Source organism: Schistocerca gregaria, chromosome X, assembly GCF_023897955.1.
Source record: "Schistocerca gregaria isolate iqSchGreg1 chromosome X, iqSchGreg1.2, whole genome shotgun sequence".
NCBI classification, from domain to species: domain Eukaryota; kingdom Metazoa; phylum Arthropoda; class Insecta; order Orthoptera; family Acrididae; genus Schistocerca; species Schistocerca gregaria.
Genome location: NC_064931.1, coordinates 702641036 through 702655339, shown reverse-complemented (window position 1 = coordinate 702655339; position 14304 = coordinate 702641036). Strand labels below are relative to the sequence as shown.

Below are 14304 nucleotides of genomic sequence, written 5' to 3'. Positions count from 1 at the left end.
CGAAATCTTGACATTTTCATTTTCTTGCTGAATCTAAGCAGATCTATATTGGTAAGTGGTCTGTCCAGTAGAATACTTAGGGGACTTACTTTTTTAAATAAACAGTCCAAGTCCTTTCTGGTATGGTTTTATCCTATTATGACATTCTAGTTTCCTGTAATTGTTCCTGAGAGTTTTGTGCATTGTTTACTGCTCAGAATATGGCAGCAGTTTCTTCTGCTAATGATCCAACTGCCTAAGCCCCGCCAACACTAATTAGACACGGGATAATCCACAGAACCTTAGGCGTTTTAACACAGGTTCTTCTTACTCCTTTCTTCTTCAAGACACTTTATGCCCCTATCATTGCTGATAGGATTGCAACTTTTTAAACATATGGGTTTCTTCTTTAGTGTATGACTAACTGCATTCATAATTTGTTCGGTATTATTCCAGCACCCAGTTTAATTTTCGTATCCATTGTTTTATCAGTTGTGAATATTGCAATATGTTGTCAAATTCCCACGTCCGTTCTTCTTTGTGTATACGCGGCTTTATCGTTTGTCAAGTAGATTAATAGCCTTATAATCATGAGCCAGGCGGTTTTAGTTTCGTTCCAGGTCCAATGAAGTTGTATCCAGGGATACAAAATTCAAGTGGCAGTTTATCAAGAATACCATCGCCACCTCTGTTGCACTTCCTAGCAGTCATGTTATGTTACTGCACTGTCAGAGGTAGCGCACTCTGTTAATTACCAAATTGTGAACGTTCACCCTACTGTTTTGCGATGATGGAAAACTAAGCCATCTCACTAAAGACTTTTTCCCGTGATGCCTTGTGACACGCTCTCTGAGAAACACGTTCGGTTCAGAACTTTTCCATAATTCCTCCATGTAAGAACTCTCTGCAATATTCGCACTTTAGTTGTCCTCTAAGATGAAAGTTCTTAGGTTTGTTGAATGTACTTTGGACTCTGTAAATATCTCCATTGACAAGTTAGGAAAGTAACACTTCTGAAACACAGTTTTGTATTTAGAAATTAGCTACACTGAATTTCTGCTTGCATGGATCCATCTTAATATCATTGTATGCTGTATTTAGAAGCCCACTGTTGTATATATCAATAGGCTTCATTTTAACTATGTGATGTTCAATAACAATGTAATTTGTGGGAGAGTGTCTAGCGATGTGTATGAACCATGGAGTTTAAATTGCATCCACAAAGTGCTTTTTTCTGTTCAGACACTCCACATTACCTGCTTTCATGTGGGAGAATGTTGAGTAATGGTTTATTCCATATAACCCCATTACTAATTTGAAACACTTTATTTTGAAATTCACTTCCGCGGTTGGTTTGTAGGTTTTCAGGGCACCGATTCGTCCAAGTCTGCAGAAGTTGTTCGAACATCTGTGAAACTTCCCTCCCAGTCTTTTCTTTCACAGGAAGGACCTGGGCAAACTTGTAATACATATCTATCGGCATTAAAATGTATTTGAAACCACTGGATACAGCTCCTGGTCTGACGTCGTACTGACACTGGTGCATTTACAGCCACTGTTGTACAACCTATAGCATTGTCAAAGAACATAAATATTGTGTCACGTGGCTGCTTCATCTCACCTGCTATGCACCTCAACACCTTCACCCTTTGCCATTTCTCTCATGAGTGGATGAACTATTTATCATATGCTGTTAATATACATTATTTACAGCATTGTATCCAACTTTAAAAAATTATTATCACAGCATAAAAGACGAATATGCTGGCCTTTACTGCCAGTTCATCATCAGAATGAACAAGGTTATGATCCTTTGCAGATCGACAATGCTCGGCATTAACTTTTGTGGGGGGAATATTGTAAGTCATGTCCAGTGAGGCGTCAGCTATTTTGTGTATTCCTGATCATATCACAGTGCTTCAGCTGGAGGACTATTGTTTCCAAGACGAAAATATTTGTATTGTTGCCTATTACATGTTCGAGTAGTTAAAATCAGGGAATACATGTAAAGTGCTTGTGAACATTTATAGAAAACACACTGAAAGACGCCACAGATTGTATGCTTTAGACTATTATTTGTTCCCTGAATGGTTTATACCTCCGCTGTGTGATATTTCGCACAAATTTCACTTACTGCCTCAAGTGTTTAAAAATGATCTGCTTCTTTCTATGTATGAGTCCTTATATAGACATTATGATGTGAGTGCATGATGCCAGATTGATGGGCCTCCTTTTACCTAATGGCAATTTGCTGGTTCTAAAAAGAAAAGTAAATGACTTACTTTTACTCAGTGTACTTGTATTAGCAGTATAATAAAAATGTTAGACACAGTGGCTTAGCAAGAATGTGGTAATGTTTAGGAATCAAAGGCGGTTCCCACTAAGCTGCTCTGTGTACATCTTTGTGTGTGTACATATTATCACAGTCTCTTATTTCATACGTTAATGAAGACGACGTGACTATATATCAGTCTGCCCATTGTTACAGCGCTCTGTGGATGGCGGCTGCTCATTGGGACCTGATATGTCGGGGCTGTCTGCATTAGGGGCTGCAGTGTCGGGGATACGTGAGGGCTGACTCTTGGTAAGAAGCTATGTTTTTACAGGTAGTTTGATAGGACACTGAGGCGTGAAATAACAACAAAAAGAAGTTATATAAATATATATCATATTTTATTGATTTATATGTACACAAATTTCACTGCATATGGCCAGCATAGAATATGGAAAAAAAGCTACCTTCTGTAACCCTTAATTCCGACTTGCATTGCATTCAGTCCAGTAGATGGGATAATGTCTATAGGTATTCCTTCAGTCAACACAGCCTCTGTAGACTTGATGGATTATAAGCTGACACAGGTTGGTACAGGGGGAATGCAGGTATTAATACACTGCTCTAATTGGTACATAGCTACGGTATTTTTGCTTAAATGGTGAACAATTTTGCAGTGAAACCTCTTGCATATGGGCATCTGCGGTACAATGTATCTGTAGTGATTGATAGTGGAAAGTACAGATCATCTAATTTCACAACACTCAAATGTTTTAAGTACATGCCTGTCTCTCATGAAGTTAATTCTAGTGTTGCCTCATCGTAAATATCTAATACAGAGACTTTACAGCGATACATACGAAATTATTTAGGAGTACGGTATGGTACATATTCGTCCATCATCTTATTCTTTATATACCCCATCATATTACACAGGTAGTCCCACTTACATCACGACTATTGAACTTTGGCACCATCATGTTCCACATTTCAGCTTCAGTTACCACACCAAAGTCGTAGTCCTGTACCAGGCTTATATTTACATGTTTAGATCAACTCAAAGTCACGTCATAAGTTCTGGCAGACAGTAGCACTCTTTAGGGACACATCTGCAGCTGTGCCAGTTGAACGCCAGGTCTGATAAATTAGCAAGACCATCTGTTGGCTGGTGTGGCAGTGCAGCCAATAGTATGTCAGTGTCCTCGTCCAGCTGTTCTCTTAATACTAGATCAAGGGCATGTTGCACTGGAGGAAGAAAAGTAACAAAACTTAAGTATAATCGAATATATTTATGAATAACAATGTTAATAATTTCAGAATTCATAGATACTTACTTTCAAGTCCAACAGTCTTATTTTTCTAATGCCTGTAAGTGTTGGCTTCTCTCTGCTGGAGCTGCATCCTTTCACTGTGAAGATCAGACCTCGAATGGGGAGGGGGAAAGGCTTCGGGCAGCTGGATTCGTAATCAGGGTGTTCCATTTATCTGATGACCGCCTGGCTGGGGTATTGCAGGCCGGCACGGAAACCGCGCCTGCCGGTCGAATGGGTCCCACGAGACTGGGCCATGCCTCCCCCCCGCCTTTTTTTTGTGGAGACTGTACAGACATACGCACCTTGTCAGTGTCATTTGAGCAGTGAATCAGGCATCACGAGTGTAACAGCGAAGTTTGAGAACACAGCAATGGCAAGAGCGAATTATTCAATTCCATGAGTGTTTATTTACGATTCGTATGTGCGAACAGAGTCCGCTCGTACCGTTCGGAGATTGTTTGAACAGAAGTTTGCAGGTATTCGAGTTTAGAATCGTGATGCAGTTCACAAATTAGTGAATAAATTTCGTTAAACGGGAAGTGTTAAAGACAAGAAACGCAAATGATGACGTACAGTGCTCACAGCAGCTCGTCTCGATGACATTGCATACCACCTGGAAAATTCCCCTAAAAATCCCTTAGACGTCTTTAGGAGCAAACACAAATATCGTGCATCTCTGTATAAAGTATCAGTAGTACAAGAACTTCGACCTGGTGATCCTGTGCACAGGGTTAAGTTTTGCGAATGGACTTTAAAATTAAATACATGACTGTGAAATGGATGCTAACCTCATTCTGTTTTCAGACGAGGCTCGTTTCCATTTACACGGGTATGTTAATTCCCAAAACTGACGACATTGGAGCGCAGATAGACTTGTACTTCATGAGGAAACCCTTCATGGTCGGAAGATAGGGGTGTGGTGCGCAGTTAGTGGTGACAGAATAATAGGCCCAATTTTTTTAATGACAGTTTCAAGTGAAAGGTATGTGCAAAATATTTTTGACCATTTGTAATGAACTGAGTGAAAGAGAACGAAGTTTCGCATTTCTTCAAGAGGATTTGGCGAGGGCTCATACGGCCAGTGTTTCTTTGCACGCAAGTCACGATGTGTTCTGTGAAAGAATGATTGGTAACAATATCTGACCCGCTAGAAGCCCTGATTTAACTCAGTGCCATTTTTATTTTTGAGGTGCATTGAAGGACGAAGTGCACACAACAAATCCTCACACTATAGAGGAACTCAAGGGTAATATCTGTGAATCAGTTAATTCAATATCTCAGAGAATTACATCATGTGATTTATAATTTCTTGAGTAGATGTCAGAAATGCGTGGAAAATAATGGCAGGCGGTTCCAGCATCTCCTTGCGCGAGTACAAAATTTATTTGCTTATATTTTAAATATGGCCATGTCGTACTGCAGCAATAGACGGACGACACGGCATCTGATCGCCGGGCAGCGGCATCTGACCGCTGGGCAACGGAGCGCTCGCTGCCTGGTATCTACTGCTGCACATAGGCAGTTATCAGATAAATTGAACACCCAGTATAATAAAGGAGAGGGAAGGGAAGCAATCGATTCATATGGGCCTAGCTTTCCTATCACCTCACTGGGAGGAGGGGAGGCGAGAGGGAGAGGGTTTGGGGTGACCTTGCTCATGTGCCCGTGATTCCCCAGGGGAGGGGGGTGACCTTTATTATAACTAAAACAAGTGTGTAACCTTATCAGTGACCTTGAAGTAAGTGTCTCTTTGAAACCAGACCCGACAATGCTAACCTGCTGGCGTCAGCGTTGTAACTCTTCCAGAAGGCGTTCCATCAGGTTGAGGTTGGGACTCTGGAGTGGCCAGTCCATTTCAGTGAAATTATTGGCCACAGACCGTTGTCTAACACACACTGCTTTATGTAGAGTGCATTGTCATGCTAATACAATCATAATCTCCAAACTGTTCCTCTACAGTGTGCAGTACACAATGTTGCAACATGTGTTCTAGTCTTTCAGCAGTTAGCGTTTTCTCGACTGCAGTAAGTGATCACACCTCAAACAAGAAAATCTCCCCCCTACCGTAACACCATCTCCGCTGCACTTCACGTGAAGGCAGGAAACATTCTGCAAGCATTTTCCGAACCTAAACCCTTCCTTCGGACTGCTACATGGTATAGTGTGATTCATCATTTCTCATTTTACTCTACCACAAGTACCGCTTAGCACTGACTACAGAAACTTGTGGCTTACGATAAGGTGCTCGACCATTCTGCTCATTCTTTTAACTCCCTGCACACAGTCAACATGTTAGCCCGATTGCTGATAGTATTTTGGTACTTACGAGTGATTCTTTCCACTGATTTCATGCGATTTTTTTTACAATCACCCTCCGCAATGCTCGCTGTTCTCTGTCCATCAGCACGAGGGCTGGCTGGTCTCGGTTTTGTTGTTGTTGTTGTTTCTTCGCGTTCCTGCTTCACAATCACATCACTATCAGTTGACCTGGGCAGCTGTAGAGGGGTTGAAAGGTCCCTAATTCATCTGTCACTCAGGTGATATCCCATGTCTAGTCCTTTTTAGAAGTCATTGAGTTCCCTGATCGACCAATTCTGCTGATACTGCATCTCTACAGACAACATAATACTCTCCGCCTCCTTTTCTACTGTCGTGACATCTAGTGGTCAGTACCGCCATACATAGGTGTGCCTGGAGACTTTTGATCAGATAGTGCCTGTTGAGTCTTACTGCTATATGGAATACTGATAACGGTAAGAGCACACAACAATTTTATATCGTGTAGATTATGACGTCAAAGTTTTGACAGTTCTTATTCTTCTAGTTCTTAAATCAACTGCACGCTGTATGTACATCTCAAATTTTTGGACGAATTCTTTTTACATGCTGTATTTCTCTGAACTCCAATTTCTCGTAAGTTTACGTTAAAGCAATCTACTAATCACCAATATAAACAAATTATTATTATTATTATTACTATTATATTTAAAAGGTTTTATTATTTGTTGAGATAAAGAATTTATTATTACTATATTAAAACATTTTATATTGTTTATTGTTGTTATTAACAAAATCGTACACACGTTAGAAGCAGGGATGACGGCAAGTGGTGGTAGGCTTGGGGGGACGGGGAAAAGACGATGAGAGACAGTAACAAACTGTTTCCCCATCTCCCTCACAACCGAACATTGAATCATCTTGTGACGGCAAAATTACTTAGATCATAATATTGTATTTCGTTTGCAGAGTCATTTCGGTTTAGCTACATTTTCTAACAATATAGCTGGTTCAAATACTGGTGGTAGAAGAAGTTTTCATCGTCAGCATTCGGCTGCCAAGTGGAGGCGATGTGACGTACAGCTGCTAATTATTCGTAGGATGGGGACGTTAAGCTCGGCGGTCCCTTTAACGTTTTCGAGAGTAGCAGGCTATCTGCAGACACAGGGTTTCAAACTGTCCCTCCCTTGACATCCTCATCAACATCAACAACGAAAACTTGACGATAAACTCTATATGCTTTCGTCATAGACACCTACATTGGACATTTTACTTTAAAAAAGCTGTACTTTGGGAAGGAAAGCTGCTACTACGTGCAAGGAATGGAAACCAAAACGATGTACCTGCATGGCCGCTCCACTAAGTTCACCGCCTTGAAGGTACATCGCTAGGTTTTATAACTACATTTACTGCAAGAAGTGCATGCGATGTAGCCAGTGAAATAAAATTTAGATATAAACTCTCGTATCGAGGTGGAATGTATCGCCTCCAAATGAAGGTAAAATATCATTCTGCATTTCAGTTTGAGGAAGGACAGGTATCGGTCAGAAATCGAAGCACAAGAGAAGCACACTTGCAACGTATGATGTCTAGGTACAAGGGCCTTAGGCGGTTGCATTAAAAGATTAAGTTGTTAATAGAACGATATTAGCTGCCAGTTATAGTATTTTCATCGCTAATTGACACGTTTTTGCTTGAACTTGATATCTGACGTCATCCTATCCTAACTTAATTAAAAGTCAAAGTGACAAAATTTATTGCTGACTGTAATTTAGTCGAAATCTTGAGGTGTCTGTGTGTCATGCTTCTTTTCCTAAATGCTCTGCAAGTTGTCGAGACTTTCTGGCGGAGAATACGACGAGCGCTTTTAATGATACCCGTGCACGAGCTAGCCAATAAAAATTACAAATCGACCGAAGAAGCCGTATTTCTGACATTTTTATTCCACTGGTCCGACACTTATAACTGACATTTATTTCGTAGAATTTACGACAAATTTTAATGAGGTCATAAATTTTATTCGTACCTAATATCTGAAAGACGACGACTGAGAAATATTGGAGCTATTCTCCATGTAATCGTGTAGTGGCTTTGTATTTAGTCTATACAGTGTGCATCTGTCGATATTTCTTGAAGCAAGACTACAAGAGCGTAAGTGTACCTCTGTTAGATTTTACTTGCCTGTCTCTGCTCCTTATACTTCTATTGAGCTTAAGCTCTAGTAAAAAATTATGGAGGTTTGGAAAGTCTCTCCTACTTACAAGCTACACCGACAAATGAACTCATATTCGCAGTTTATGTTATTACTATGTAAACGAGTTGTCTCACATTCTTGGGTGATTCAGTTTTTCGCTTTTTAAGCGTATTTGTCATAATGACATTTTAGTAACAATTACATAATACGCACATGTGTCTAGAGTCGATGCACGTCAATAGTGTTCAGAAAAAAAACAGCGTAAATTATTAGACACTTGTCTAATACATTTCTACCAGAAGTATACGATTATCACGTATTCTTTTACAGCATGGACTCTTTCATTTCTTTTCTAAGAGTCTTACATATATGTCTGTCATACATGAATTATGTATCAAGCGTGTCTCATAGCCCTTGATGTGGGCATGTCCGTAACTCTCAAATGCGCTGCAAAACCCCGGAGGAAACAAATTCAGGTTCAGACAGCCAAATGCAAAGGTAATCGAACATCATCAGTATCGTTGAACAGAGCTATCAGTTATGGAAAGCTCTTTCGTCCGGAAAGTTTTTGATGCGCCCGTGCTTGTTTTTCACTGTTGGCACGCAATAGCTAATTAACATTACCAAATTTCTCATCCTCTATCCTGATGATTAACGGTATATCACCGCGCCATAATATGTGGCTTCAAATAATGCGTTACAATAGTTTAAGGATCTGGCTCAGATTTTCCACGATTAAGAGATTTTGAAAAATGGTGGAGCAATGACTCACTTCTGCGAGAGCTTCTGTAAAGTTTGGAAGGTAGGAGACGGGGTACTGGCAGAAGTAAAGCTGTGAGTACCGGGCGTGAGTCGTGCTTCGATAGCTCAGTTGGTAGAGCACTTGCCCGCGAAAGGCAAAGGTCCCGAGTTCGAGTCTCGGTCGGGCACACAGTTTTAATCTGCTAGAAAGTTTCAAGTCTGTAATCAGTTATCAGAAACTGACTATATGGATGCTTTTGATAAGACAGAGCTTCAACACCGCATGCCGCAAATAACTCTGGCACGAGTTCGTGTGGTGATCGTCTACGAGATGTCAGTCGGAAAAGGCAGTTAAATCTCCTGGCCTTCAAGATCGCCTGATCTCACTCCATGCGTGTAATTTTTGTCTGCGGGAAGAGTTCAAGGATCAGGTGTTCTCAAGCAATCTCAACGCACAGCAACTCTCTCTCTCTCTCTCTCTCTCTCTCTCTCTCTCTCTCTCTCTATATATATATATATATATATATATATATATATATATATATATATCAGGCGAGTTTTACTTTGGCCAATCTGTATAATTTCAAGAATACTACATGTTGAAGCTTTCTATTCTCTGCTGAAAATCTATGGCCTGTTCAGCCAGGATGTCATAGAGACTGGGGTAGTTACCGTGAAGCCGATTTCCTTCCCTACGCTTCCACTATCTGTGAACTCGCATTTGGGAAGACGATGGTTCAAACTCCCTTCTGAGCTAAATTAAACTTAACTCTGCCCGAACAGACCATGAAGGCCCAACGGCATCTGAACAGAGTACCATTCTTCCGGCCATTTGTAAGTTTACGAGACCGGAGCCGCTACTTCACAATCAAGTAGCTCCTCAGCTTGCCTCAAAAGGGCTGAATTCACCCCGCTTGCCAACACCGCTCGGCAGAACGGACGGTTACCCATCCACTTGCTAGCTCAGCCCGACGGCACTTACCTTCGGTGATCCGACGGGAACCGATGTTAACACTGCAGCAATGCCGTTGGCTCAAACCCCCTTCTGGTCACCCAACTTTAGGTTTTAACTGACTTCATCGTTATGTTAAACCCTAATCTTATTCCCTTTTCCAATAACCCCATTTTAGATGGGACGTGAAACCCTAATCTTCCTTCATTTTGGAATGGGACAATATTTTATTGGAACGTTGCTGGCCATCAAACCGATTGCCAAGAATTATGGTGAAGTCCAGTTATTTTGAAATCCTTTTTCACTGATGCAAATGATAATATAAATCGATTTCTCGATTCTAATATGTCAGCTAAAAGGTTTTTCTTTACCTATGTAAAGTTACGGCAAGATCTACGGTAAGGTGTCGTGGCTGACGTGCAGACCTCCAAAAGATTTCATGTATACCTGTCATGAGCGCTTCGTATCTCTTTGGCCTCGGTTGTGTGTTTGGTACTTCAGCATTTAACACGTCTAGAAACCCTGACATTTTTTTCTACGGAAAGTGACTGCTAGAATGGTGGCACTCCAGAGCCTGCACTTTTAGTCACTGTTATAAGAGAGGGAAACAAGCAACTGTGTGTTGCTTGAACAACGGCGAAATGCTCTTTAGATTGGTAATTCACTAAATAGCACAACGGATATTTCTCAGGATTACAGTTATTAATGGGTTAGCAGAGGTTCGTTACTCACCTCATATCCCTGCTTTGCGACGACCGACTGCCGCGACCACGCGTAATCCAGCTCCTTCCCGTGGGGACCGCATTGCTGCCAACAAATAACAACCAGTTAGCAAACAAGGCATCAGTATCGCCACCTGGTAATTAACAACAAAGAAGCGGGTGTAAATACAGCTACGGTTAAAGGCCAAACCATCTGCTACGTCTAAAAAGATGCAGTATACCTCATGCGTGCATTATGTTTCAGTTTGAAATGTGTTCTAGTAATGTACAATGAGCATAAGAGGGTGATTCCGGTAAATATGTCACACATATTATGAAAAAATACTTGTAGATCGTTTCTATCTACATAATAAGGACAGCAAGAACGATGCGCAGGAGAGTAGAAGTATCTGGTTGACGTAAACTTCATGCAGAATTATGGAACGTATATTGTACTCGCAATGATGACTTTTTTGAAAATCGAACAACTCCTACGTGGGAATAAACAAGGATATCACAAGCACTGACGGTGTGCAACCCAGTTTGTTCTGTTAATTCATGAGATCCAGAGATATTGGAGCAGGGTTGAAATTGTATTTTGTGACTTCAACAAACCCTTAGATTAGTTCCACACCGACCCTTAGTAAACAAAGCACGTGCAGGGAGGAAATGAGACGACACGTTTGGATGGGCGACAGGTAGTCTGTCACTGGAATGAGTCACCAATTTCATCTGGGAAACATCGTCCAGAGTGATTTAAGAAGCAACTACTACATAAATCCAGCTGTGGGGAAGGCACATGCCGGAATCAGCTTTATTGTAGGTACGCTAAAGAAGTGCATCAGGCGCACCAAGAAGGTCGCTTACGAAACGCTAGTTCGAACAATTCTTGAGCATTATTCGCCGATGTGGGCCCATATCAACTTGATTAATGGAACATGTACAGAAGATTCAAAGAAGAGCCGCACGATTGGTCACAGGTTTGTATAGTCGGCACGACGGCGTCACAGACATCCTCGAAAAACTACAGTGGGAGAGGTAACAACTAAAGTGTTGTAAATCCCGGGGTGCCTTACTCTACTAATTCCATCAGCCCATGTTACAAGACGAGCCGAGAAACGTGTGACCTCCTACAAAGTAATAAAGACTGCGCTAAAATTAGAGGAATTCTGCTTTCCCGCATACCCCGCGCGAATGGAGTTGGAGGAGGCGAAAATATTATTATACGTACAAGTTATCTCTAATGGGTAATGTTAGCTGTAATTCCAGACTTTTCGAATGTGATGCAGTTAGCAGTGAGGAAACTCTTTTCAATTAGATTTCGATAACTAATCAGCCTGGTAAAATTAGTTATTAATATTGACAAATGCAAATACGTATACTTCACCAAGTGTAAAATCTGACATCCTTCGACTACAACATTAATGAGTTACGACTACCCAGTCAAGATTCATAAATATTTGCGAATACAAATGTGCAGATCTACGAATGGAATGATCAGATAGCCTCAGTTATAGGTAAAGGCAATGACAGGTTTAAATTGATTGATTGAATACCGGGAAACTACAGTTTGTCTGAAAAACAGATCGCATGCGAAATATTTGTACGTTCAATACTAGAAAACTGTTCGAGCATATGGGGTTCTTTTCAGGTCGGTCTAATAGGGAATATCGAGTGTCTACAAAGAAGAGCGCTGCAGTGGCCCTATGACTGTCTGTTTTCCGCGAGAGTGTATCAGATACGTTGAAAACGATTAACTGGCAGACAGTGAAGACGTCTGCTATACATATCGAGAGAACATCGAGGAAAACCTCAAGAACCGGCTTTCAGAGCCGAAACTACGAAAATTCATCACCCTCGCTACGTATTTGTACCGCAAAGATCGTGCGGATGCAGTTCGGCAATTAACCCTTTCTGTGTCTGCGATTCCAAATGGCTTTCTTTTAGCTTCCCAATGCTTCAATGATACCGTTTGGCATCGCTTCACGTAGTTCCAAGTTAGACCAACAGCTCACAGTGGCGTTTGCTTTCGTGACTCGCCCTTTGTTGTAAGTGCAGAACAGAGAAGTGTCGTGAGTTGTGCTGCTGCATTTGTGAGTGAAAAATAACTGTTGTGTTTAGTTTTATGCTGTGTATAGTGAAATTCTTGGTTATGGAACCAACTTTACGTAGTTCCTCAAGGGCAAGGGAAAGAAATACGGTAAGTTTACAATACAGCTATATATGCATTTTTGAGTAATTATTATGTAATTTCTAATGATGCCATTTGGAATCATTATTTTATTTATTAACGAATAGCTTCAAAAGAACTTTTGTAATGGATATGGCATATATGCAACATGTACAGTAAATATTCATTACAAAAAAATTCTCCAATTTTTTTTCTAAATGTGACAAAGGGTCAACAGCTTACACGCAGTCATTGTTCCCACCCTCCATCCTGGAATGGTAACTTCCGGAAATATGAATGTACGGTACAATAAAAAGTACTACATTTTACAGTTGTTTACTGAATATGGGTGCAGGTGTATATGGGTATGATAATTCTCCGTAGAGTCATTCTACATCTACACTTCGCCATCTGAGGGTACTTTGTGTATTCGTGTTCCAGTAGCGTGTCGTTCGCAGGAAACACGATTGCTGGTACACCTCCGTGTGGGGTCGAATCTCTGCAATTTTATCTTGACAACCTTTCCGCGAGATATGCGTCAGAGGAAGCAATGTATTAGTTGTTTCTTTTAGGAACGTATGCTCTCGGAACTTCATCAGTAGACAATGCGATGCAGAGCGCTTCTCGTGCACCGTTTGCCACAGGAGTTGACTGCGCATCTCCTTGAAGCTTCCGCGCTTACAAAATGAACCTGTAACGAAACGCGCTGCTCTTCTATGGATCTTCTCTATTTCCTCTATCAGTCCTATTTCGTACGGATCCCATACTGACGAGCAGTATTCAAGTGTTGGTCGAACGAGTGTTCTGTAAGCAATATCATGCCAATATGCCAATACTGTGCCACGCTGGCCTCAGCTCCATTGTACTATTGTGCAATGGGGCGGTAAAAAAGTCAGTACTCCGCGGCACAGCTGTGGTATTCAACCGCTGCTGGAAACATCAATTGTCCTTCATGCTTTGCTGGCAGCCTCAGTAAATCCACTTGAATTGAATACTGTACCAGACTAATTGGAGGTTGCTCTATTGGACATATGAAATTACAGTGTAGAGAAGTTTCATGTATAGGGAGAAGCAAAACGAAGTATTTTACACTGTTTATCTTCCTGACAAAAATTTCGTTTGCTAAAGACGATGAATAATTATTGTTTTGTTTAACAAGTGACTGAGGAAGAATGACCGCAATTGTTAACAATACAATTTTTGTCCATTGACATTTTGCATTGCATGAAATGCCTCATCTGTAGGTATGCTTTGTGATGAAGCTACCTCCTATATATCACAATAACAAAATTTAAAATTTCATAAGAAAGACCAGTAAAAGGTACCACTTTACTCGTAGTTGTGAAACTGGGTGTTTTCTATTATCAGCTGGAAAACGCTGCTGTCAGACATAGAAAGGCGAATATGCTCTTCTTTAAGAGAGTGACAGGAGAATGGGGAACAATCTGCTTCAATCCTCATTCTGCCGTACTCACCAAAAATTTTGCCATGCGAACATATTCACGCTCTTTTAATACAGAACATTTTGAATCATTTTACCCAGTCTCTCTTTCTAGTGAAGCCTTCATACACAGTATTTCCCTCTCACTGCTACTTGTCCCATTCTTTCTCTTTCACTGTCGCTCTTTCTCTTCCAGTGGCACTGTCTCTCCTTTCTTCCACCGTCACTGTCTCTCTGTTACTCTCTTCCATCACAAAAAAGCAC

At 41.0% G+C, this 14304-nt stretch overlaps 1 protein-coding gene and 1 non-coding gene across 2 annotated transcripts in view; one reads left to right on the top strand and one right to left on the bottom strand.

The window, feature by feature from the left end:
• Positions 1-14304, bottom strand: part of LOC126298286 (zinc finger protein squeeze-like) — a 346884-nt gene that overhangs the window by 190899 nt on the left and 141681 nt on the right. The window contains exon 4 of the mRNA XM_049989585.1: positions 10461-10535. Within this exon, the coding sequence (XP_049845542.1) occupies positions 10461-10535 (75 nt within the window). The remainder of the gene's footprint in view (positions 1-10460; positions 10536-14304) is intronic.
• Positions 8891-8965, top strand: Trnas-cga (transfer RNA serine (anticodon CGA)). Its single transcript has one exon. It is a non-coding gene; the product is annotated as a tRNA-Ser (tRNA).